At 45.1% G+C, this 26,037-nt stretch overlaps 1 protein-coding gene across 1 annotated transcript in view; it reads left to right on the plus strand.

The window, feature by feature from the left end:
• Positions 1-26,037, plus strand: part of trpm5 (transient receptor potential cation channel, subfamily M, member 5) — a 128,828-nt gene that overhangs the window by 86,600 nt on the left and 16,191 nt on the right. Inside the window, 6 exon segments of the mRNA XM_078221371.1 lie at positions 7,723-7,821; positions 9,790-10,048; positions 13,921-14,039; positions 16,530-16,662; positions 23,256-23,430; positions 24,181-24,352. Coding sequence (XP_078077497.1) covers positions 7,723-7,821; positions 9,790-10,048; positions 13,921-14,039; positions 16,530-16,662; positions 23,256-23,430; positions 24,181-24,352 — 957 coding nt within the window.

Consider the following 26,037-nt stretch of genomic DNA (forward strand, 5'->3'; position numbering starts at 1 on the left):
AAATCAGTATTAGCAGAGAAATGGTTCAGGGAAAATTTAAGGCGGATTAATCTCCAGGGCCTGTTAATCTTGATCCCAAAGTACTTAAGGAAGTGGCCCTAGAATTAGTAGATCCATTGGTGGTCATTTTCCAAACTTCTTTGGACTCTGAAATGGTGCCTACACATTGGAGGGTAGCTAACATAAGCTCACTATTTTAAAAAGGAGGTAGAGAGAAAAAAAGGAACTATAGACCAGTGAATCTAATGTTGGTGCTGGGGAAATTGCTAGAGTCTATTATCAAGGAGTTCATAGCTCAGCATTTGGAAAGCAGTGGTGTAATCAAAACAAAGTCAACATGGATTTACAAAAAGTAAATTATGCTTGACAAAACTACTGGAATTCTTTGAAAATGTAACTAATAGAGTTGACTAGGGAGCACCAGTGGATGTGGTTTATTTAGAATTTCAGAAGGTTTTGACAAGGATATTACTATATAAAATTAAAGCCTGTGGGATGGCTGGTAATGTCTTGAGATGGATAGAAAGCTGGTTATCAGATAGGAAGCACAGAGTTGGAATAAGTGGGTGTTTTTTTCTGATTGGCAGGCAGTGACTAGAGGGGTGCCTCAGGGATCTGTGTTAGGACCCCAACTGCTTACATCATACATTAATGATTTGGAAGAGGGAGCTGAATGTATTATCTCCAAATTTGCAGATAATACAAAGTTGGGTGGAAGGAGGAGCTGTGAGGAGGATGCAGAGATGCTTCAGCGTGATTTGGACAGGCTGAGTGTGTGGGCGTCTATATGGCAGATGCAGTATAATGTAGATAAATATGAGGTGTAAATTAAGTGCACACTCAAACGAGACCTTGGTGTCCTCGTGCATCAGTTGCTGAAAGTAAGCGCGCAGGTACAGCGGGCAGTAAAGGAGGCAAATGTGACGTTGGCCGTCATAGCAAGAGGATTTGAGTATAGGAATAGGGATGTTTTGCTGCAATTGTATAGGGCATTGGTGAAGCCACACCTAGAGTATTGTGTCCAGTTTTGGTGTTCTTATCTGAGGAAGGATGTTCTTGCTATAGAGGGAGTGCAGCCAAGGTTTATCAGGCTGATTCCTGGGATGGCAGGTCTGTCATATGAGGAGAGACTAAGTCGGTTAGGATTATATTCACTGGAGTTTAGAAGAGTGGGAAGGAATCTCATAGAAAATTATAAGTTTCTAACCGAAATAGAGAGGTTACATTCAGAAAGAATGTTCCCGCTGGTGGGGGAGTCCTGAACAAGGGGCCATAGTTTGAGCATAAGGGGTAAACCTTTTAGAATTGAAGCGAGGAGAAATTTCTTCACCCAGAGGGTGGTGAATGTGTGGAATTCACTATCACAGCAAGTAGTTGAGGCCAAAACATTGTGTGATTTCAAGAAGAAATTAGATATAGCTCTTGGAGTTAAAAGGATCAAGGGATATGGGGGTGAAGCTGGGATCAGGGTATTGAATTTGATGATCAACCATGATCAAAATGAATAGCAGAGCAGGCTCGAAGGGCTGAATGGCCTACTCCTTCTAGTTTCTGTGTTTCTATGTATGCTTCTACGTAAGGAGTTCCCTAGTTTCGAGGTCCTGGGGAAAAGGTCAGAAAACAAGACTCTGTGATGACTCCTGACCTCAACATATGGAAAAGGACAGTCTATAGGATGGTATACATTGAGCACATGACCAAAGAGAGCACAAGAGCGATTATCAGGGTAACATTGAAAATGATGAGAGGGAGCTCACAGGCTAGAAGTTACAGCGAGATGGGCAAACAGTGGACTTTTACTTAGGTCCTCTCCAGGAACACGAGAGAGATACACTTCAGGTAGGCCAGCAGCATTCTCTTTTGCAAGCAGTAGCGAGAGCCATCAGCAAAATAATTATTCAGATGCTCCACCCACACTCATAGTGAAGAGAATCAAATAGTGGTCGATGTTTCAGTCGGGGAGCAGTTCGGGAACATTGACCACAGTTCAGTAAGCTTTGAGGTACTGATGGATATAGATAAGTGTAGTCCTCAAGTTAAGGTGCTAAATTGGGGGAAGGCTAATTACAACAATATTAGGCAGGAACTGAAGAATATAGATTGGGGGCAGATGTTTGAGGGCAGATCAACATCTGGCATGTGGGAGGCTTTCAAGTGTAAGTTGATAGGGATTCAGGACTGGCACATTCCAAGGATGAAGGATAAGTATGGCAAGTTTTGGGAACCTTGGATAACGAGAGATATTGTGAGCCTAGTCAAAGAGAAAAAGGAAGCATTTGTCAAAGCTAGGAGTCTGGGAGCACACTAAGCAAGTGTGGAATACAAGGAAAGTAGAAAGAAGGGCTAAATGGGGTAATGAAAAAGAATTGGCTTGCAGGATTAAGGAAAATCCCTAGGCTTTTTATACATATATAAAGAGCAAGAGGGTTGGCCCACTCAAGGACAAGGGAGGGAGGGAATCTATGCGTGGAGCCAGAGGAAATGGGCAAGGTATGAAGTGAGTACTTTGCGTCAGTATTCACCAAAGAGAAGGACTTGGTGGATGATGAGTCTGGGAAAGGATGTGTAGATTGTTGGAGTCGTGTTGAGATCAAAAAGGAGGAGGTATTGCGGTTCTTGAGAAACATTAAAGTAGATAAGTCCCCAGGGCCTGATGGGATATACCCCAGAACACAGAGAGGCAAGGGAGGAAATTGCTGGGGCCTTGAGAGAAATCTTTGTATCCTAACTGGCGACAGGGGAGGTCATGATGTGGAGATGCCGGCGTTGGACTGGGGTAAACACAGTAAGAAGTTTAACAACACCAGGTTAAAGTCCAACAGGTTTATTTGGTAGCAAAAGCCACAAGCTTTCGGAGCCTTAAGCCCCTTCTTCAGGTGAGTGGGAATTCTGTTCACAAACAGGGCAGATAAAGACACAAACTCAATTTACAGAATAATGGTTGGAATGCGAATACTTACAGCTAATCAAGTCTTTAAGGTACAAACAATGTGAGTGGAGAGAGCATCAAGACAGGCTAAAGAGATGTGTATTGTCTCCAGACAGGACAGCCAGTGAGACTCTGCAGGTCCAGGCAAGCTGTGGGGATTACAGATAGTGTGACATGAACCCAATATCCCAGTTGAGGCCGTCCTCATGTGTGCGGAACTTGGCTATCAGTTTCTGCTCAGCGACTCTGCGCCGTCATGTGTCGTGAAGGCTGCCTTGGAGAACGCTTACCCGAATATCAGAGGCCGAATGCCCGTGACCGCTGAAGTGCTCCCCCACAGGAAGAGAACAGTCTTACCTGGTGATTGTCGAGCGGTGTTCATTCATCCGTTGTCGCAGCGTCTGCATGGTTTCCCCAATGTACCATGCCTCGGGACATCCTTTCCTGCAGCGTATCAGGTGGACAACGTTGGCCGAGTTGCAAGAGTATGTACCGTGTACCTGGTGGATGGTGTTCTCATGTGAGATGATGGCATCTGTGTCGATGATCCGGCACGTCTTGTAGAGGTTGCTGTGGCAGGGTTGTGTGGTGTCGTGGTCACTGTTCTCCTGAAAGCTGGGTAGTTTGCTGCGGACAATGGTCTGTTTGAGGTTGTGCGGTTGTTTGAAGGCAAGAAGTGGGGGTGTGGGGATGGCCTTGGCGAGATGTTCGTCTTCATCAATGACATGTTGAAGGCTCCGGAGGAGATGCCGTAGCTTCTCCGCTCCGGGGAAGTACTGGACAACGAAGGGTACTCTGTCCACCGTGTCCCATGTTTGTCTTCTGAGGAGGTCGGTGCGGTTTTTCGCTGTGGCGCGTCAGAACTGTCGATCGATGAGTCGAGCGCCATATCCTGTTCTTATGAGGGCATCTTTCAGCGTCTGGAGGTGTCTGTTGCGATCCTCCTCATCCGAGCAGAACCCGTGTATTCTTTCAGCGTTTGGAGGTGTCTGTTGCGATCACACAGGTCTGTTGTGATAGAACGAACAGAGAGAATGTTTCCTCTTGTGGGGGAAAGCAAAACCAGAGGCCTCAATATATGGTTTTATGGAGTTGGGGTGGAAACTAAAGGCCAAGACTGACAGAGTGGTTATCTCTGGACTCTTGCCTGTACCACGGGATAGTTTAGAGAGGAATAGGGAGAGGGAAGGTTTGAATTCATGGCTGAGGGGATGGTGCAGGAGGGAGGGGTTCAGGTACTTAAGCAATTGGGGCTCGTACTGGGGAAGGTGTGACCTCTATGAGAAGGATGGTCTACACCTTAATCAGAAGGGGACCAATATCCTGGGGGGTAAATTTGCTAAGGCCATGCAGGGAGGTTTAAACTGATTCGGGGGGGGGGAGGGATCCTGAGTAGTGGGGCTGAAAGTGAGGGATGCATGGATGGGGACTGCAATGCACGGCATTGCAGAGGTGGGGTGGAGCAGGGTTTGAAATGTGTATACTTCAATGCCAGGAGTATTCGCAATAAAGTGGGTGAACTTGCAGCGTGGATCAGTACCTGGGACTTCGATGTTGTGGCTATTTCAGAGACATGGATAGAGCAGGGGCAGGAATGGATGCTGCAGGTCCCGGGGTTCAAATGTTTTAGTCGAAGTAGGGAAGGAGGTAGAAGAGGGGGAGGGGTAGCATTATTGGTCAGAGATTGTATCACAGTGTCAGAGAGGAGGTTTGATGAGGACTTATCTGTTGAGGTAGTATGGGCGGAGATTAGAAATAGGAGAGGAGAGGTCACCCTGTTGGGAGTCTTTTATAGACCTCCTAAAAGTTCTAGAGAGGTTGAGGAAAGGATTGCGGAGTCAATCCTGCTTAGGAGTGAAAGTAATAGGGCAATTGTTATGGGGGATTTTAACTTGACTAATATTGACTGGAATTGTTATAGCTCTAGCTCGTTAGAGGGGTCAGTTTTTGTTCAAAGCGTGCAGGAAGGTTTTTTGACTCAGTATGTAGACAGGCCAACTAGAGGTGAGGCTATATTGGATCTGGTGCTGGGAAATGAGCCAGACCAGGTGCTAGACTTGGAAGTTGGTGTGCATTTTGGTGATAGTGACCACAATTCGGTTACGTTCACCTTAGTGATGGAAAGGGATAGGCATGAACCTCGGGCCAGTGGTTTTAGCTGGGGGAAGGGTAATTATGAGGCTATTAGGAGAGAATTAGGAAACATAGGTTGGACTAGGAGATTACAGGGACTGGGAACGTCCGACATGTGGAGTTTTTTCAAGGAGCAGCTACTGCGAGTCTGTGATAGGTATGTCCCTGTCAGGCAAGGAGGAATTGGTAGGGCTAGGGAACCGTGGTGCACCAAAAAAGTTTCTTTGTTGGTTAAAAAGAAAAAGGAGGCTTATGTTCGGATGAGACGTGAGCACTCGGGTAGTGCACTAGAAAGCTTTAGATTGGCTAAGAGGGAGTTGAAGAGCGAGCTTAGAAGGGCTAAAAGGGGACATGAGAAGACTTTGGCGGATAGGGTTAAAGAGAATCCTAAGGCGTTCTATAGGTATGTCAAGAACAGAAGGTTGGTTAGGGCAAGTTTAGGGCCAGTTATAGATGGCAGAGGGAAGTTATGTGTGGAACCGGAGGAGATTGGTGAAGCATTGAACCAATATTTCTCTTCGGTGTTCACGCAAGGGGACATGAATATAGCTGAGGAGGACACTGGGTTGCAAGGGAGTAGAATAGACAGTATTACAGTTGATAAGGAGGATGTGCAGGATATTCTGGAGGGTCTGAAAATAGATAAATCCCCTGGTCCGGATGGGATTTATCCAAGGATTCTCTGGGAGGCAAGAGAAGTGATTGCAGAGCCTCTGGCTCTGATCTTCAGGTCGTCGTTGGCCTCTGGTATAGTACCAGAAGATTGGAGGTTAGCGAATGTTGTCCCATTGTTTAAGAAGGGGAACAGAGACTTCCCCGGGAATTATAGACCGGTGAGTCTCACTTCTGTTGTCGGCAAGATGTTGGAAAAAATTATAAGGGATAGGATTTATAGTTATTTGGAGAGTAATGAATTGATAGGTGATAGTCAGCATGGTTTTGTGGCAGGTAGGTCGTGCCTTACTAACCTTATTGAGTTTTTTGAGAAAGTGACCAAGGAGGTGGATGGGGGCAAGGCAGTGGACGTGGTATATATGGATTTTAGTAAGGCGTTTGATAAGGTTCACCATGGTAGGCTTCTGCAGAAAATGCAGATGTATGGGATTGGGGGTGATCTAGGAAATTGGATCAGGAATTGGCTAGCGGATAGGAAACAGAGGGTGGTGGTTGATAGTAAATATTCATCATGGAGTGCGGTTACAAGTGGTGTACCTCAGGGATCTGTTTTGGGGCCACTGCTGTTTGTAATATTTATTAATGATCTGGATGAGGGTATAGTTGGGTGGATTAGCAAATTTGCTGATGACACCAAAGTCGGTGGTGTGGTAGACAGTGAGGAAGGGTGTCGTAGTTTGCAGGAAGACTTAGACAGGTTGCAAAGTTGGGCCGAGAGGTGGCGGATGGAGTTTAATGCGGAGAAGTGTGAGGTAATTCACTTTGGTAGGAATAACAGATGTGTTGAGTATAGGGCTAACGGGAGGACTTTGAATAGTGTGGAGGAGCAGAGGGATCTAGGTGTATGTGTGCATAGATCCCTGAAAGTTGGGAATCAAGTAGATAAGGTTGTTAAGAAGGCATATGGTGTCTTGGCGTTTATTGGTAGGGGGATTGAATTTAGGAGTCGTAGCGTTATGTTGCAACTGTACACAACTCTGGTGCGGCCGCACTTGGAGTACTGTGTGCAGTTCTGGTCCCCACATTACAGGAAGGATGTGGAGGCTTTGGAGAGGGTGCAGAGGAGGTTTACCAGGATGTTGCCTGGTATGGAGGGGAGATCCTATGAGGAGAGGCTGAGGGATTTGGGATTGTTTTCGCTGGAAAGGCGGCGGCTAAGAGGGGATCTTATTGAAACATATAAGATGATTAGAGGTTTAGATAGGGTGGATAGTGATAGCCTTTTTCCTCTGATGGAGAAATCCAGCACGAGGGGGCATGGCTTTAAATTGAGGGGGGGTAGTTATAGAACCGATGTCAGGGGTAGGTTCTTTACCCAGAGGGTGGTGAGGGATTGGAATGCCCTGCCAGCATCAGTAGTAAATGCGCCTAGTTTGGGGGCGTTTAAGAGATCCGTAGATAGGTTCATGGACGAAAAGAAATTGGTTTAGGTTGGAGGGTCACAGTTTTTTTTTTTTTAACTGGTCGGTGCAACATCGTGGGCCGAAGGGCCTGTTCTGCGCTGTAATGTTCTATGTTCTATGTTCTATGTTCTATATGATAAGAAATCTAATGGAGAATTCAGAAGACACTTCTTCAAACAGAGAGTGGTGAGAATGTGGAACTTGCTCCCACACGGAGTGGTTGAAATGAATAGTATTGATGCCTTTAAGGGGAAGCTGGATTAGCATATGAAGGAGAAGGGAATAGATGGTCGATTTAGATGAGGAGAGATGGCAGGAGGCTTGCGTTAAACCTGAACACCAGAATAGTGTGATAGGGCCGAATGGCCTCCATCTGTATGTCCTGTTTCTACGGCATGTATTCCGAGTAAATTTATCTACGCAAATTTAAGTTTTACATCCAATCAAGGAATTTTTGAAATTTAGTCGCTGCAGTAATGTAGGAACTGCAGCAACTGATATACACACAGTAAGCTCCCACAAACAGCAATGAGATAAATGACCAGGTGTTTCTCTTGACACTTCTTTCTTGTTCCCTTTCAGTGTACATGACCATGCATCCATAGGAAAATCTGAACAGCTGAAAGAGCTGGATAGCTTGGACACAGAAAATGCTTTGCTGCTCCATGATGAAGCAAACAGGTTTGTCCAGGCATTGAACAGCAGTGGGGCAGGGCTAAATGGACTCAAGTTGGATAAAAGCAGCTTTTGGTTTCATTCAGAGGTCCAATGCTAATCTTTACTGTGCAAGCAGACAGTCAAACATTTACCTTTCTGAGACAAAAAGTATAAGAGAAGAGTGCCCCATCAGAAAGAACATGCCATCATGTAGGACAGGCATATTGAACTGGCAGCCCACATTGTGCCCCATGAAGTCCCTCTCTGTGCCCCCTGCCCCGCCCCACCCTGGAGCCACTGATCTAAATGCCGGTTAGAACTGTCAGTAAAATTGAAGATTTCCGCAAGGAGCTGCTCCTCCAATCACAACTTGTTTCTTTCCCAGATTTGCTGCTGATAGGCTCTCTAGTTTTGAGCACCACCAGGCCTCAGGCCTTGCCCCAGGTCTCTCTCTCTCCTTTTCATCGCATTCCCTCCCCTGCCAGTTTGATGGGTGAGGGTGAAGGTGGTTGGGTGAGAGAAGGTGGGTGCTGCTAAACCGTGCAATAGGTAGATTTTCAACAAAGATTCTGTGACAACAGGATCCAATTCATCTAGGCAAAACTGGAGTGTTGGACACCTAACCATATAGATTGTTGGCATCAATTTTACTGTAAACATCCAATCCAGATATGAGTGACCGAATGTTTACTGTTATTGCCCATCCAGGACTGACCATTCTTATAACATTAATTGTGAGGGTGGGTGTGAGAGAGCTGAGTGTGTACACATGAGAGAGATGATTACATGAGCATGTACGCATATATGTGTGTTAAGAGGGAGGGGAGTGTGTATCTGGCTCTCTCGCAGTCTCGGAGTTCTCATTCACCCTCACCCCCACACACCAATGCACATTCTCACCCACTCTCACTTCTTTTACTACCCTTTTACCATTTATATGCCCATTGAAGACTTTTGGGACAGTCTCTGACACAATACATAGAATCCGTATAGTACAGAAGGAGGCCATTCGGCCCTTTGAGTCTGTACAGACCAGGCCCTATTTCCGTAACCCCCATTTACCCTGCTAATCCCCTGACAGTAGGGTCAATTTATCATGACCAATCAACCTAACCTGCACATCTTTGGAGTGTGGGAGGAAACCCACGCAGACAAGGGGAGAATGTGCAAACTCCGCACAGACAGTGACCCGAGCCGGGAATCGAACCTGGGTCCCTGGCGCTGTGAGGCAGCAGCGCTAATCACTGTGCCATCGTGCTGCCCAATAGCCAATACTGCAGTTATCTGATAATAATGGGCTTTAATGGCGCATTCAATCAGGAGGGATGAGAAAGATGGCATATTGATATCCTGAGATGTATTATTACCATGAAATACATTCAGTTTGCAGCGTTTTATATTTGCCTGTATTCATTGTATTCAATTTTAAATAGTGTCAGTATTTTAACAGCACTGGAAGCATATGAACTGTATAATGGACAAATATTAGGGAATTTCCTTGCAGCTCCTGCACAAAATCTGCGAGTTTCCTAGAAGTGTGTCAGAGCAGCCATCTCTGCACCTGAACCTGGGTTCCCACCTCACTCCCAGGGAAGCTGTGGCGATGGAATGGGAGCAGGCCCAAGGATATTCCCAATCAGCGTTAAGCTGATTTTCACATTTTGGGAGGGGGATTAATCGGCCCATGTTGGTTACGCTGGTGAGATATGTATTTGGAATCACCCTGTGTGACTCTTTTTAAATGGTCCACTGCAGAGTAGGTTGATTGTGAGCTGCAGATTACATTGGTGTGGGCTTGCCTTGGAGTCTGGGAGCACAGTGATAAACTGGGTCCATGAATCTGCTGCTGGATAAAGGGCGCCGGATTCAGCCGAGGGCAAGTGGACAACTGTCCACTGGAACCCGAACAATGCAGCGCCAGTTTGAAAAGGTGTTCTTGTTCCTACTTCACTCGCGTTGAAAATTCTAACTCATTATTTTATCACCTGACAGTGAGCGCGATGCAAAGGATAAAAGCAGACTCTGTGGAGAGAATGAAAGTAGAAAATTTATCTTAAGAAGGTGGAAGAAGTTCTGGGGTGCTCCAGTCACCGTATTCCTGGGAAATGTGATCCTCTATTTTGCGTTCCTGTCCCTTTTCGCCTACATTTTGCTGGTGGATTTCAAGCTTCCTCCTCCTGTTGGTCCTTCAATGGCGGAGATAACGCTGTACTTCTGGGTCTTCACTTTAGCGCTGGAGGAGCTGAGACAGGTGAGGAGACCAGCTTCGCGTCTCTAAACCCATAACCATATCACTGTGGAGCTAGCAGGGTTGATGAGGGAGAAAGGGCCTGCAAATCACCTGATGTGTATGGAAGGAAAACTTAAATTAGTGACATAGGTGCGAGGTTTTAGATGGTGGAAAGGAATGGAAGCTTTAAGAGTATTACTACCCTGTAACAACTCAAATAGAAACAGCACACAGCTCTCCCTGCGAAAACAGAGAGAGGCAATATTTGAGTTTTTAGTTTAGTTATTAGTGTCACAAGTAGGCTGACATTAACACTGTGAAGTTACTGCGAAAATCCCCTAGTCGCCAAACTCTGGTGCCCATTCGGGCACATTGAGGGAGAATTTAGCATGGCCAATACACCTACTCAGGCCCTCTCCCCGTAACCCCATATATTTACCCTGCTAATTCCCCTGACACTAAGGCGCAATTTAACATGACCAATTCACCTAACCCACACATCTTTGGACTGTGGGAGAAAGCCGGAGCACCTGGAGGAAACCCACGCAGACACGGGGAGAACATGCAGACTCCACACAGACAGTGACCCAAGCCGGGAATCAAACCCGGCTCCCTGGCGTTGTGAGGCAGCAATGCTAACCACTGTGCTGCAAGGTGATTAAGGTGAAAGCTGATGTCAGTGATTGTGTGGGCCAGTGATTCACTGCTGAAGCCTAGGTTCCCATCCATGTCAGAACAATGGAATGAATGCCACCTCCATTTGCTGGCTGTTGGGGCCCTGTGTATGAAATAATTTTGAGCAGTCTCGATGCAGATTTTGGCAGTGTCTGCAGTGAGAGAATATTGAGTCAACATTTTGAGTCTGTATGACTCTTCTTCCCAAGCTCTTCAGAAGAGTCATATGGATTCAAAACATTGACTCTACTTTCTCTCTCCACAGATGCTGCTGAGATTTTCCGGCATTTTTCTACTTTTGTTTCAGATTTCCAGCATCCGCAGTATTTTGCTTTTATCATATTTCAGAAGGCTTGGACCCAAAACACACAATTCCCCCTGATCTGACACCAATTGGCATTATTAAATTGGCAATCTCATCCAAATGATTAAAAAAAAACAGAATGACCAGTCTCCCTGCTGCAGTCAGAAATGCTCCTGATGTTAGGATTGAAGAAGGTTTTCGGGCAAAGTAGAAGGAACATTAATCTACAAATAATGACACTGAGCAAACCGACAACCAGTGCACTGGATTCTTCACTTACAGAACAGACTGTCCCACCTCATTCAATCATACCAAAATAGCCATGCTAATTTAGTCACAATGTCAATACAAGCGCACCTCTTTCCTCTTCCCAATGCAGCTGTACAAATACATGTACCTAATGAGGGTGACAGTAAAATGGGGCAGCATACAAGACTGCGTGTCTGTGGCAATGGATCAAATGCTATTTAAGTGCCTTCCAAAAAGAAGTACTTACATGACTTTTTGCAGGCAAGTTAGTTGGGAATTTAAATATTGTGAAGACAATCCAGAGTACATCAAACCCTCAAAGGTATATACTCCATGCTGATTTGCACATTAGTGCTGTCACTTTTCACTTCTTGAACACCAGAGAAGTGCTGAGGATTTCGGTCAAACAGCATCAAGACCCCGTCTCAGGCTCAACTGGAGAATTGTGTCCAATTTTGGATGCTGCACTTTAGGGAGGTTGCAAAGGCTTCAGAAAGGGTGCAGTAAAGATTTAGGGGATTGGTTCCAGGGACAAAGGTGCCACAGTGGTTAGCACTGCTGCCTCACAGCATCAGGGACCTGGGTTCAATTCCAACCTTGGGTGACTGTGCAAACTCCACACACACACATTCTCCCTGTGTCTGCATGGGTTTCCTCCAGGTCCGGTTTCCTCCCAAAGATGTGCAGGTTAGGTTGATTGGCCATGCTAAATTGCCCCGTTGGGTCCCAAGATGTGTAGGTTAGGGGGATTAGCGGGGTAAATACGTGGGGTTATAGGGCCTGGGTGGGATTGTTGTCGAAAAGTCAGTGCAGACTCAATAGGCTGAATGGCCTCTTTCTGCACTATAGGGATTCTATGATTTTATTCTATGATTTCAGACAGTTGGATAGATTGGAGAAACTGGGACGGTTCTCCTTAAAGAATGGGAGTTTGAGGGGAGGAAGTTCAGAGGGGTGTTGATAAATCATGAGGAATATAGACTGAATTGATGGGGAGAAACTGTCCCCATTGACAGAAAGATCACAAAGCACCACAGGACACTGATTTAAAATGATTGGCAAGAGAACTGAAGGCGACACGGGGAATAATATTTTACTCAACGAGTGGTTAGGTGTGGTGGAGGCAGATTCAATTGTGACTTTCCAAAGGGAATTGGATAATTATCTGAAGAGAAAACATTTGCAGGGCTCCAGGTACATGAGTGGGAATAGCTGAGTTGCTCTTGTGAAAAGCCAGCACAGACACAGTGGGCTGAATAGCCTCCCTTTTTGATGCAAACATTCTTTGATTCCAGGAATGCAGGGAAATGGGACTGCTGTTCTCACAATCACCACAAGAGGGAGCCTGCTACTCATTTTTAAAGTTAACAGTTTTAAATCTCTTTAATTTGTGGTGTTCGGGTCCTGGACCAGAACCCCAAGGTATATTATGAAGCCAGACTAGACCCCAACAATTTTACTATTGTTCATATAAATGTGAGGATAGGATGCTTTACTCCAGGAATAATCCCATTGACAAATTAGGGATCTTTTATAGGAAAACAAATTTCATTTAATAACACAGTTTAACTATAACCATAACAATTGAAGCAGCTTAATAATTAACAGTTGATCAATATTTAAAAATGAAAAGAAACAACTTTAATTTCTAACTTATCACTGTTTCAGTTCCAAATAAGCAACATTCTTCTTACAGACGTAAATGCCATTTTAAATATAGTTATCAACCATGTGAACCATATCAACCATATAGTTACCAACCACTTGCTCTAATGGGTATAGACAATCTTGAAGCTTTCAAAGAGAAAATGAGTCCCAGAGCAGCCTGTAGGAACCCTCTGTCTTGAAACAGTTCCCAGCTAGAACTGCAACTCTAAACTGCAAAAGCTTCCTTCTCTCTGCTACAGACCCACATTATCACATGACCCTGTCAATCAACTTCCCAAGGGGAAACTTTGGGTAAACAAAAGCCCATTAGCTCTGTCAAATAACAAACCCCCAGCTGAAATGAGTAATTAACTTGCTTTTACAATCCTTGAGCTAAATGTTTTCCAGACACTCTGACTGCATGTGGAATTTCTTTTTTATTCATTCGTGGGACGTCACTGGCTGGCCAGCATTTAGTGCCCATCCCTAATTGCCCGAGGCCAGTTGAGAGTCAACCACATTGCTGTGGCTCTGAAGCCTTTTGTAGACCAGACCAGACAAGGACGACAGATGTCCTTCCCTAACCAGATGGGTTTATCTGACCGTCGACAAAGGTTTCATGGTCAGCAGTAAATTGTTAATTCCAGATTTTTTTTTATTGAATTCAAATTCCACCATCTGTCATGGTGGGATTCGAATCCAGGTCCCCAGAACGTTAGCCGAGTTTCTGGATTAATAATCTAGTGATAATACTACTAGACCATCGCCTCCCCATATGGGCCACTTCGGTTTGTAAATCATTCAGTAATAATGCATGTCCACACACCACCACATAGATATTCTCTAATTTTCTCATATCCTGCTATGAAAGGAGCTCGCTGATACAGCACCAGCTGTTGTTGGTGAACTCTATTCATACCTTCCTCCTAAATAAGCATCCTACTCGGCCAATTGACTTGCTCACAATATTGAGATCGCTTCACAAATTGTGATTGGATGCTTTTTGTTCTCTCTCCAGAGTTTTTTCACTGAAGGAAACACTAACATAGTGAAGAAATTTAAACAGTATGTGGAGGATTCATGGAACAAGTGTGACATGGTGGCCTTGGTGCTGTTCATAGCTGGAGTGACGTGCAGGTCAGTGTTGGGATCTCTGTCATCGGGGTCCTAAATCCCTGAGGGGCACTTAATTCTGTCGGACTTCACCCATCTAAACACCACTGGTCTCTGACTGCTCCTCCAACCAGTTGGCGGTGCCTATGTCAGGAATCCAGCCAACACTCTCCCACTGCCCATCGGGCAAAGTGCCAATGCCCAGGGGGCATCTTGGCACTGTCCACCTGGCAGGGGACAATGCCAAGGGGGTGGGACCTATGGGAGCAGGGCCTGTTTGGGCAATCAGTGGGGGTGGGCCCACTCTGCATAGGGATCCATGGGGGAAAGAGGGAGGCCAGCGATCGAGGGGGTCAGCCTGTTGACGGGGTCAGGACTATTGGGGGGGGGGGGGGTGTCGAACTGTCGGGAGCGGGGGAATGGATGGGGGGATGGAGATTGGGGCAGGGTGGGAGGGAACGTTTGGGGCTGGGCCCGGGAGTGGTCAGGGGGGCCAGCGATCGGGCCGTGAGTGGGGTGGAGGGCTAGCAATGTGGGGATTGTGGGGCTGGCCTACAATTGGGAGGCCATCAGTGCGGGGCCACTGTGCATGCGCCAATCACGGCGCTGACAGATCAGTGCATGCGCAGTAGCCCACTCAGCACGCTGATTTCAGCATCACCAGTGGGAATAGGCCCTGAAATGTAATGATATTCATGCTGGTGCCCTTTACAGTACCCAGAGCGTGGGAGATTCTTCTCTGAACTCCCACTGAAACAAACAGCGCGAATTACTCCAATTTTCGCGCAAATTCCACACTTAGAATTTTTTGGGAGAATTCTGGCCAGTATCTTTCGTAATTAGTCAAAAACTGCAACAGAAGAAATAGGTGAGGCTCAAGGCAGGTAAAGCACAGGTAAGGCCAAGAGTGAATGACCTGTTAAACAGTCTATATTTCACAGGTAACACTGAAATCACTGGTCATTCAGTACTTGCAATCAGAACAGTGTGGAAGGCAGGAGAGATTAATAACGAATTGGTTGATGGCGAAAGGAGGTTGAAAAGGGTTGTAAAGAAGTGTAGAGAGGAGATGTAAATGGCAATAGCAGAATCATGAGTCCCTTTTGTCATTTAATTGTTCCTCCATTCCCTTTTTCTCTTTTCCTGATCCCTGCCTTTTTCCTGCCTTATAATTGCCTTAAACCTCTAACGTCTCAAACATTTTCTTCAGTTGCGACGAAAGGGCACCAATTGACTCTGTTTCTCTCTCCAAAGATGCTGCTTGACCTTTTGAGTTTTCCAGCTGTCCATTTCCACCGGAAGCATGGATTGATTCAGCATTTTGTTTTGGCTTTGAGTGGTCGCACTTTCTTGTCATTATACTAGTAATTGGCTATGGAGGACCTGGGGTACCTCTGTCTCTCTGCCAGTATTACAGTCAATTGAGACCATCTCTTGGGTTCCTCCTTTTTTATTATTCCCATTGAGATCAGTAAAAAAGAAAACCGGATGGGATCCAATACGTTGCTGTGTTTCTCATAAAATCATAGAATCCTGCAGAGCAGAAGGAGGCCATTCGGCCCATCCAGTCCGCACCAACCACAATCCCACCTAGGCCCCATCCCCACAACCCCACACATTAACCCTAGCTAGTCCCCTGGACCCTAAGGGGCAATTTAGCATGGCCAATCCATCTAACCTGCACATCTTTGGACAGCAGCAGAAAACCGGAGCACCTGGAGGAAACTCTCACAGACATGGGGAGAACGTGCAAACTTCACACGGACAGTGACCTAAGCCGGAAATTGAACCCAGGTCCCTGGCGCTGTGAAGCAGCAGTGCTAACCACTGTGCCACTCCATGTCTCTCATGTCTTCTCCAGCTGTCTCTCTGAGGTTCTCATTGGGATTTTAGTTTCCCCGGTCTGGGATGATCTCGCCCTCTTTTCCATCGATATTTACCCATCGCCAACCCTGCTGATACTTTGATTATTTTTCATGTGTCAATTGATTTGCTCTGTTTCACTCGACCATGCGGGATTACCAGTTCATTTGAATACTAATGGTAGTTTCTTATTTTAAACTACCACTTCACAAGATCACAAATACATTTGTTGTATACTGCCCGTAACTGTAATGTCCAGTAAACAATATAAAATTGTAACAAAACTACCTTCCTTCTTTGATTGTATTTAAAAAATCTGGCATAAATGTCAACCTAGTCTATTCAATATTATTTTGTAATATTTTCAATAATTCTCAAAGTTTAAAAGGGCATAGATATGCTTGGCATCCTAGCCGATTGAATTCCTTGAACTGATTTGTTCTGAATGAAACAAAGCTAAACCTTTCTCGCCTTAGCCTTCTTGACCAGCCTTGTAGTGAGCTGAAAATGAATTTGCCTGCTGCACCTATGCTAACAGGAGCATTTGTCCATATCTTTTCACACTGTGTCTCCGCCCTTCACTAATAATTGAGCCTTTATTTAATCTGTGTTTGTTTTTCTAAGTGGCAATGTTCTCCTTTCCTTTTACAGAATGTTATCGGTCACATACAATGCAGGCCGCACAACTCTGTGCCTCGATTTCATGGTGTTTGCCCTAAGACTGATCCATATTTTTGCCATCAATAAACAGTTGGGACCGAAGATTATCATTGTGGAACGAATGGTGGGTGTCAGTGATTGTGGCGGCATATTTTACAACCAGAATTACTATCTAATATGGATGTACCTATCAACGTATGGTGCAAGAAGAACCACAGAGCAGGCCTGGTAACTTAAACACTGGGGAGCTCTTTATTACAGGTGTGCACTGTCCCACAGTCAGATCCTAGACTGCTTAACCGAGTTCCACCCTGGGAGGAGCTAACCCCAAACTCAGGGGCACCCCGTACTCTTAAAGGGGCAGTACACACCCAACATACATATACCTCAGTATCACAAACATCTCCTTTTCCTTCTCATTGACATTTATAATGATTGTATTAAGTGATATCGGAGTGCTCAGACAGAATTCCTACTGGATGGAGTTTGTAATGTGCTACAATACCACCCACATCAGGGAAGGCCCAAATTTGATTCCTGCTTAATGCTCTGCATTGATCTCAGCTGGAGTAGCTCCACAAAATGGCCTCCAAACCCCTGGACCTGCAGTGGCAAAACAAAATCAGTGAGATTAGATAATTGTCCTCCTTACTTCCACTGGAAAGTATATGTGTGACTACTGAATGAAGGAAGGATTGATCAAAGCAAAATATTGCGGATGCTGGAATCTGAAACCAAAACAGAAAATGCTGGAAAATCTCAGCGGGTCGGAAAGCATCTGTGGAGAGAGAACAGAGTCAATGTTTTGAGTCTAGCTCTGATGAAGGATCATCCAGACTCAAAACGTTGGCTCTATTCTCTCTCCACAGAAGCTGTCAGATCTGCTGAGATTTTCCAGCATTTTCTGTTTTTGTGAAGGAAGGATCGAGCTTGACTGTTAGTCACCTCGCCTCAATCCCAACTCTCATCGAATCATCGAATCTCTACAGTGCAGAAAAGACCATTTAGCCCATTGAGCCTACACTGACAACAATCCCACACAACCCCTATCCCGTAACCCCATGTATTTACGCTACTAATCCCCCTGATATTAAGGGGCAATTTAGCATGGCCAATCTACCTAACTTGCACATTTTTGTGGGAGGAAGCCGGAGCACCCGAAGGAAACCCACGCAGACACGTGGAGAACGTGCAAACTCCACCCAGACAGTGACCCGAGGACAGAATTGAACCTGGGTCCCTGGAGCTATGAGGCAGCAGGGCTAACCACTATGCTGCCACCATGAGGAAACAACCATTTGGAGGACTGCTTGCACATTAGGAAATGTGTCCCACGCATGAATCCACTGCCTTAGAGAGAAAGAGAATAAACAGACAAATATTAATTGGTGCAGTTGGTAATGAGTAAGAATTTGTTGAAGTGATTCAGATGTTACTGAGTTGTTATTGAGCTGTTGTCCAGTTTAGATAGTTCAGAATAAAAGCAAAAAATGCTGGATAAACACAGCAGGTCTGGCAGCATCTGTGGAGAGAGAAACAGAGTTAACAAAGAACAAAGAACAGTACAGCACAGGAAACAGGCCCTTCGGCCCTCAAAGCCTTCGACAAAGTATCATTTAGATCCATCAAAGTATCATTTAGATCCATCAAAGTACCATTTCGATCCAAGCCTTCGACAAAGTATCATTTAGATCTGAAACGTTAACTCTGTTTCGCTCCTCAGATGCTGCCAGACCTGCTAAGTTCATAGAATCATAGAAACCCTACAGTGCAGAAGGAGGCCATTCAGCCCATCAAGTCTGCACTGACAACTGAACCCACCCAGCCCCTATTTCCGTAATCCCACATATTTACCCTGCTAATCCTTCTAATCTACGCATCCCGGACACTAAAGGCCAATTTAACATGGCCAATCAACCTAATCTGCACATCTTTGGACTGTGGGAGGAAACCCACAGAGACACAGGGAGAACGTGCAAACTCCACATAGGCAGTAACCGAAGCTGGGAATCGAACCCGGGTCTCTGGCACTGTGAGGCAGCAGTGCTAACCACGGTGCTACCGTGCCGCCCATAAAGTTTATCCAGCATTTTCTGCTTTTTATTTTAGATTTCCAGCTGCATTTTGCTTTCATTTTAGGTAGTTTAAGTTTGGGTTGAAGAACAAGTGTAGAATACTGCAAAGTTAGATACTGATCAAAAGATAGCTTATAAACTGCCATGCGTTTCCCTTTATCAAGGCAGTTGATAAAGTGGGCGATGAGCTCCCAGATCTGAATCTCCGCCACGGTGCTGATTATTTTTCCCAGGAGCTGGAATCTGACCCGGTTCAATACCTAACCTCTCGGGGGAGGTGCTCTGCAGGATGCATCAAGTGTACAATGGCATATATTCCAGTAGATGGTGCACAGAATGTCAACAATGATAATGTCTTTAATACAATAACCAATAAAAAATAGGAACTGGAGTAGGCCATTCAGCCCTTCAAGCCTGTTCCACCATTTAAAAAGATCATGGCTGATCTAATCGTCACTAAGTCCACTTTCCTGCCTTCTCTCCATAACCCTTAATTACCCTACTGATAAACAACCTTTTGATCTCACACTTGAAAATGTTCAAGGACTCGGTCTCCACAGCTTCCTGGGGTAAAGAATTCCAAAGATTTACCACTCTTTGAGAGCCACAGAGGTTTACAGCATGGAAACAGGCCCTTCGGCCCAACTTGTCCATGCCGGCCAGTTTTTATCACTAAGCCAGTCCCAATTGCCTGCATTTGGCCCATATCCCACTATACTCATCTTATCCATGTAACTGCCTAAATGCTTTTTAAAAGACAAAATTGTATCCACCTCTAATATTGACTCTGGCAGTTCATTCCAGACATTCACCATCCTTTAAGTGAAAACATTGCCCCTCTGGACCCTTTTGTATCTCTCCCCTCTCATCTTAAACCTATGCCCTTTAGTTTTAGACTCCCCTGCCTTTAGAGAAAGATGTTGACTATCTATGCCCCTCATTATTTTATAGACCTCTATAAGATCACCCCATAGCCTCCTACAGTCCAGGGGAAAAAGTCCCAGTCTATCCAGCCTCCTCTTATAACTCAAACAAGAAATTCTTCCTCAAATCCATTTTAAATTAGCACCCCCTTATCGTACGACTATGCCCTCTGGCCCCACATTCCCCCAGGAGTGGAAACATCCTCCCAACATTTACCTTGTCTAACCCCCTAAGAATCTTAAATGTTTCAATCGTATCACCTCTTGTTTTCCTGAACTCCAAGGAGTCCAGATCCAACCTGTTTAATCTTTCCAAATCCAAAGGTGCTTCACAAAAGCATTCTAAAATAAAAGTTGACACCGTTCCAAATAAGGAGATATTGGGAAAGATGACCAAAATCTTGGTCAAAGAGAATAGTTTTAAGGTGCATTGCAAGGGAGGAAAGAGAGGTGGAAAGGTTTAGAGAGGGAATTCCAAAACTTAGGGCTTTGGCAGCTGGAAGCATGGCCGCTAATGGTGAAGCAATTAAAATCAGTGATGCGCATGAGTCCAGAGTTGGAATGGTGCAGGGAACATGAGGGTTCTTGGGCTTGAGAAGGTTGCAGAGTTAGAGAAAGGTGAAGTCATGGAGAGACTTGAAAACAATGAGTATTTTAAAATCAAGGTATTCTTTAACTAGAAGCCAATGTAGGCCAGTGAGCACAGAGGAGATGGATGAACAAGCTTTGTGTGCATTCAAAGATGGGCAGCGGAGTTACAAAGAAGTTTCTGGAAGTGAGGGGGATTGACTATGAATATATTTGAACAGTCCAGCCTAAAATTAACAGAGGCACCAGGTGGAGACGGGCAAAGTGGACTATTATTGAAATGGTAAAAAGATTGCAGCATGCTGCTGTGCAGAGGGACCTGGGTGTCCTTGTGCATGAATCGCAAAAAAGTTGGTTTGCAGGTGTAGCAGGTAATTAAGAAGGCAAATGGAATTTTGTCCTTCACTGTTCGAGGGAGGGAATTTAAAAACCAGGAGGTGTATAAGGTGAGGCCACACCTGGAGTACTGTGTACAGTTTTGGTCTCCTTACTTGAGAAATGATATACTGGCACTGGAGGGGGTGCAGAGAAGATTCACTATGTTGATTCTGGAGTTGAGAGGGTTGGCTTATTAGGAGAAACTGAGTAGACAGGGACGATACTCATTAGAATGCTGAAGAATGAGGAGGGAATCTTATAGAAGCATATAAAATTATGAAAGGAATAGATAAGGTTATTAGGGGGGTTATTTCCACTGACAGGTGAAACTAGAACTTGGGGGTACAGCCTCAAAACAAGGGGGAGCAGATTTAGGACTGAGTTGAGGAGGAATTTCTTCACCCAAAAGGGTGAGAGTCTGTGGAATTCCCTGCTCAGTGAAGCAGTTGAGGCTACCTCATTGAATGTTTTTAAGGAAAATATAGATAGATTTTTGAACAGAAAATGAATTAAGGGTTATGGTGAGCAGGCGAGTAAGTGGAGCTGAGTCCACATAAAGATCAGCCATGATCTTATTGAATGGCAGAGCAGGCTTGAAGGGCCAGATGGCCTACTCCTGCTCTGAGTTCTTATGTTCTTATATAAGGCTACAGAGATGGAAGTAGGGGGTCTACTTGATGATGGTGTTATGCAGTTAAAAACTCATTTCGAGGTTAAATAAGACATCAAGGCTGAGACCAGTCTGGACCAGCTGCAGACAATTGCCTGGGTGTAGTTGATAGCAAGGGAACAGAGTCATGGTGGGGCTAAAGACAATGGCTCCAGTCTTCCCAATGTTTAGTTGCAGGAAATTTCTGCTCCTCCGGTACTGGTTCTTGAACATGTAGACGTGTAATTAAAAGCTAAATTAGTTCTGAATATAACTGGCAGATTCTTAAAAAAAACAAAATGGACATTTCTTCTTCTGTCAGGTCTAGCTCTTGCTGAGATGCTAGCTGGTACCTTGCCCATAACTCTTATAATCATGTGTCAAGAAAGAAAGAGGAGTAGATTTTGTATTGTTCAAACTGACTAGTTCGTACTGCATTTGTTGACAAAGGCTTCACCAATTTATTGAATCATAGAATCCCTACAGTGCAGAAAGAGGCAATTTGGCCCATCGAGCCTGCACTGACTCACTGAAGGAGCATCCCACCCAGGCCCTCCCCTCCACCCTATCCTTGTAACCCCGCACATTTTTATATTTATCCATCTAGCCTACACATCTTTGGACATTAAGGAGCAATGTGCCATGGCCAATTGACCTAACCTGCACATCTTTGATCTTTGGTCATAGAATCATAGAATCTCTACAGTGCAGACAGAGGCCATTCGGTCCATCGAGCCTGCACCGACCACAATCCCACCCAGGCCCTATTCCCGTAACCCCACATATTTACCCTGCTAATCCCCTGACACTAGGGTCAATTTAGCATGGCCAATCACCCTAACCCACACATCTTTGGACTGTGGGAGGAAACCTGGGCACCTGGAGGAAAGAACAAAGAAAATTACAGCACAGGAACAGGTCCTTCGGCCCTCCAAGCCTGCACCGACCATGCTGCCCGACTGAACGAAACTCCCTACCCTTCTGGGGACCATATTCGTCTATTCCAATCCTATTCATGTATTTGTCAAGATGCCCCTTAAAAGTCACTATTGTATCTGCTTCCACTACCTCCTCTGGCAGCGCGTTCCAGGCACCCACCACCCTCTGTGTAAAAACAATTTGCCTCGTACATCTCCTTTAAACCTTGCCCCTCGCACCTTAAAACTATACCCCCTAGTAATTGACTCTTTCACCCTGGGAAAAAGCTTCTGACTATCCACTCTGTCCATGCCCCTCATAATCTTGTAGACTTCTTTCAGATCGCCCCTCAACCTCTGTCGTTCCAGTGAGAACAAACCACGTTTCTCCAACCTCTCCTCATAGCTAATGCCCTCCATACCAGGCAACATCCTGGTAAATCTTTTCTGTACCCTCTCCAAAGCCTCCACATCCTTCTGGTGGTGTGGCGACCAGAATTGAACACTATATTCCAAGTGCAGCCTAACTAAAGTTTTATAAAGCTGCAACATGACCTGCCAATTTTTAAACTCAACGCAGACACGGGGAGAATGTGCAAACTCCACACAGACAGTGACTCAAGCCAGGAATCAAACCCAGGTCCCTGGCACTGTGAGGCAGTAGTGCTAACCACTGTGCCACCGTGCTGCCCACGGTGTTCATCCCTTTGGGTGAATGGTCTTGCTGAGTGTTGACAAGCTATTTAAGCGTATGGGTGATCCTGACAGCTCGATCATGTTCACACATGCACTTCCCAGTAGCAGTAACTGCCTGGTGATCAGAAGCCGGAACCAGGTTTGATTCCTTACTCTGGGGTGCTGTGGTCAATTTTGGTATCCTCTTTATCACCTTCACTATAATCAGTGAATTCCACAAAGATTGGGGAAAGACTGAGACCTTCTCTGTCTGTTTAGCTTAGTTACACGCTGTCAATCACAGTGAGCTTGTACAAATCATTGGGAAGCTTGCACGAAAATTTGTTGACCTAATCCATGATCTTCCTCCTCTTTCTCTAGCTGAAGATCTTTGTTTATAACTGTACAAATCTTTTAGTGTTTACGAATTAACCTTTGAGTGTTTAGTGGGTCGGGGTGAACAGGGGCAAGCTAACATCTGGCTCTCTCACTTATGTTCATTCCTCCACTAGATGAAAGATGTCTTCTTCTTCCTGTTTTTCCTGAGTGTTTGGCTCATTGCTTACGGTGTGGCCACTCAGGCTCTACTGCATCCCAACGAGACCCGTGTGGACTGGATCTTCAGGAATGTTCTTTACCGACCTTACCTTCAGATATTTGGCCAGATTCCACTCGATGAGATAGATGGTATGTGGTTTAAGTTCTAATTGAATAGCTCAGTGAAGTCCACACGTCATTTAAACTGAGCGCACTGCCTGAAAGGGTGATGAAAGCAGGTTCAGCAGTAACTTTCAAAAAGACAATTGGATATAAACTTGAAAAGGAAACATTTACATGACTATGGAAATAGTTGGCATGGTGGCGCAGTGGTTAGCACTGTTGCCTCACAGCACCAGGGACCTGGGTTCGATTCCCGGCTTGGGTCACTGTCTGTGTGGAGTTTGCACATTCTCCTCGTGTCTGCGTGGGTTTCCTCCGGGTGCTCCAGTTTCCTCCACAGTCCAAAGATGTGCGGGTTAGATGGATTGGCCATGCTAAATTGCCCCTTAGTATCAGCGGGACTAGCATGGGGTTACGGGAATAGGGCCTGGGTGGAATTGTGGTCAGTGCAGACTGGATGGGCCGAATGGCCTCCTTCTGCACTATAAGATTCTATGAAATAATTGGATAGTTCTTTCAAAGAGCTGGTACAGGTATGAACAACTGAATGACCTTGTTTTATACTGTTTGATTCTCCAATTTTGGATGGACTGTACTGGAATTTAAAAATAAATCTGTATTTTCTTTTATTTCTCTAACTTATATTGTCAAAGCATAAATTTATGAAGGTTTGCAATGAATGTATGTCAACAGCAGACTTAGCATGCCATAATCCACCACCTATTGCAATTTTGGGCTTGCCAATACTGAAGGTGATTTCTATGTAATTAATTCTAGAGGTTAGAATGGTTAATCGATCCTGCTTCAGTAACCAACTCAACATGACAAATGAAGATAACTTACCATACTGCATTAATCGTTACGCAAACTGGCTGGTCATCATGCTTCTGGTCATCTTCCTGCTGGTCACTAATGTCCTGCTGTTGAATCTTCTGATCGCCATGTTTAGGTGATGTATAAAACATCTAGAATTCCACAGGGCTTCTCCCGCTTTGAGTCCATAGATTGGGCGATGTTTGGGAAAATCTTTATAGAGATTATGTAAATGATCAGGATTTCTGCCAAAATTACTGCCAGAGATTGGGATAATGCCTATGGAAATTGTTCCTCATAGGGTAGTGAAAATCCGGTTTGGGTCACTGTGTGGAGTTTGCACATTCGCCCTGATCTGTGTGTGCTTCCTCCGGGTGCTCTGGTTTCCTCCCACAGTCCGAAAGGTGTGCTGGTTAGGTGCATTGGCCATGCTAAATTCTCCCTCAGTGTACCCAAACAGATGCTGGAGTGAGGTGACTAGGGGATTTTCACAATAATTTCATTGCAGTGTTAATGTCAGCCTACTTGTGACACTAATAAATAAACATTGGGGCAGCACGGTGGCACAGTGACTAACATTGCTCCCTCATAGTGCCAGGGACCCGCATTCGATTCAGGCCTCGGGTCACTGTCTGTGGAAGTTTGCACGTTCACCTTGTGTCTGCGTAGGTTTCCTCCGGGTGCTCCAGTTTCCTCCCATAGTCCAAAGATGTGCACGTTAGGCGGTGGATTGGTCATATTAAATTGCCCTTTAGTGTCAGGGGGTCCAGCAGGGTAAGTACATGGGGTTATGGGGATGGGGCCTGGGTGGGGTTGATGTCGGTGCAGACTCGATGGGCCGAATGGCCTCCTTCTGCACTGTAGAGATTCTATGATCTCTCCTTCTCACTTATTTGGTCCCAAAGATACAAAAGTCTGAGGTCACGTACCAACCGACACAAGAACAGCTTCTTCCCTGCTGCCATCAGACTTTTGAATGGACCTACCTGCATTAAGTTGATTTTTCTCTACACCCTAGCTATGACTGTAACACTACATTCCGCACTCTCTCCTTTCCTTCTCTATGTACGGTATGCTTTGTCTGTATAGCATGCAAGAAGCAATATTTTTCACTGTATACTAATTGGAACAATAATAAATCAAATCAAATTCCTGGCATTTATTGCCATTACCCAATTGCTCTGCAAAGAAGGGACTGGTTCTTCTCCTCAAACCACTGCAGTCTCTGTGACGATTGTGCACCCAAAATAGAATTCAATGCTTTTGACCTAGCACTGGCGAAGTCCAAATGGGAATGATGTATGACCTGGAGAGTAAATTGGAAGCAATGATGTTCCTGTAACATCCAATAGCTTCTGTCCTTCACAGGGAAGGGAGTTGCTATCTACATAACCAAGTTGCTACAGTGCAGCCTGTATATCATGCATACTATGGCTGGTGTGCCAGTGAAATGTGTGGTATATCAATTTCAGTGATGGAAGGACCAGTCATGCACAACACTGAGAAGGCATTGTGTGTTGTGTACTGCAGCCATATAGCTTGCATGATGAGCATTCCTGACAGTGGCCTTGTAGATACTAGAGCGATTATGTGAAGTCAGGAGGTGAACCCCACTCCTTGGGGAGTTGCCAACTTTTGTGTCTGGAATTCAGTGATATTGGTGCCGTTGACAGTCAAGGAGATCGGCTTGCTCTTGCTTGAGATGGTCACCAACCAGTACTTCTTGCCCTTGCTTTTATTTTTTGTCTCCATCTCTCTACTTTTTTGGTTTTGTATCTTCTCTTTCATCTTTTTCCATTTGGCTTTTTGCTTCAGTGCCTC

The sequence above is a fragment of the Mustelus asterias genome, chromosome 9, assembly GCF_964213995.1.
Source record: "Mustelus asterias chromosome 9, sMusAst1.hap1.1, whole genome shotgun sequence".
Classification (NCBI taxonomy): Eukaryota; Metazoa; Chordata; class Chondrichthyes; order Carcharhiniformes; family Triakidae; genus Mustelus; species Mustelus asterias.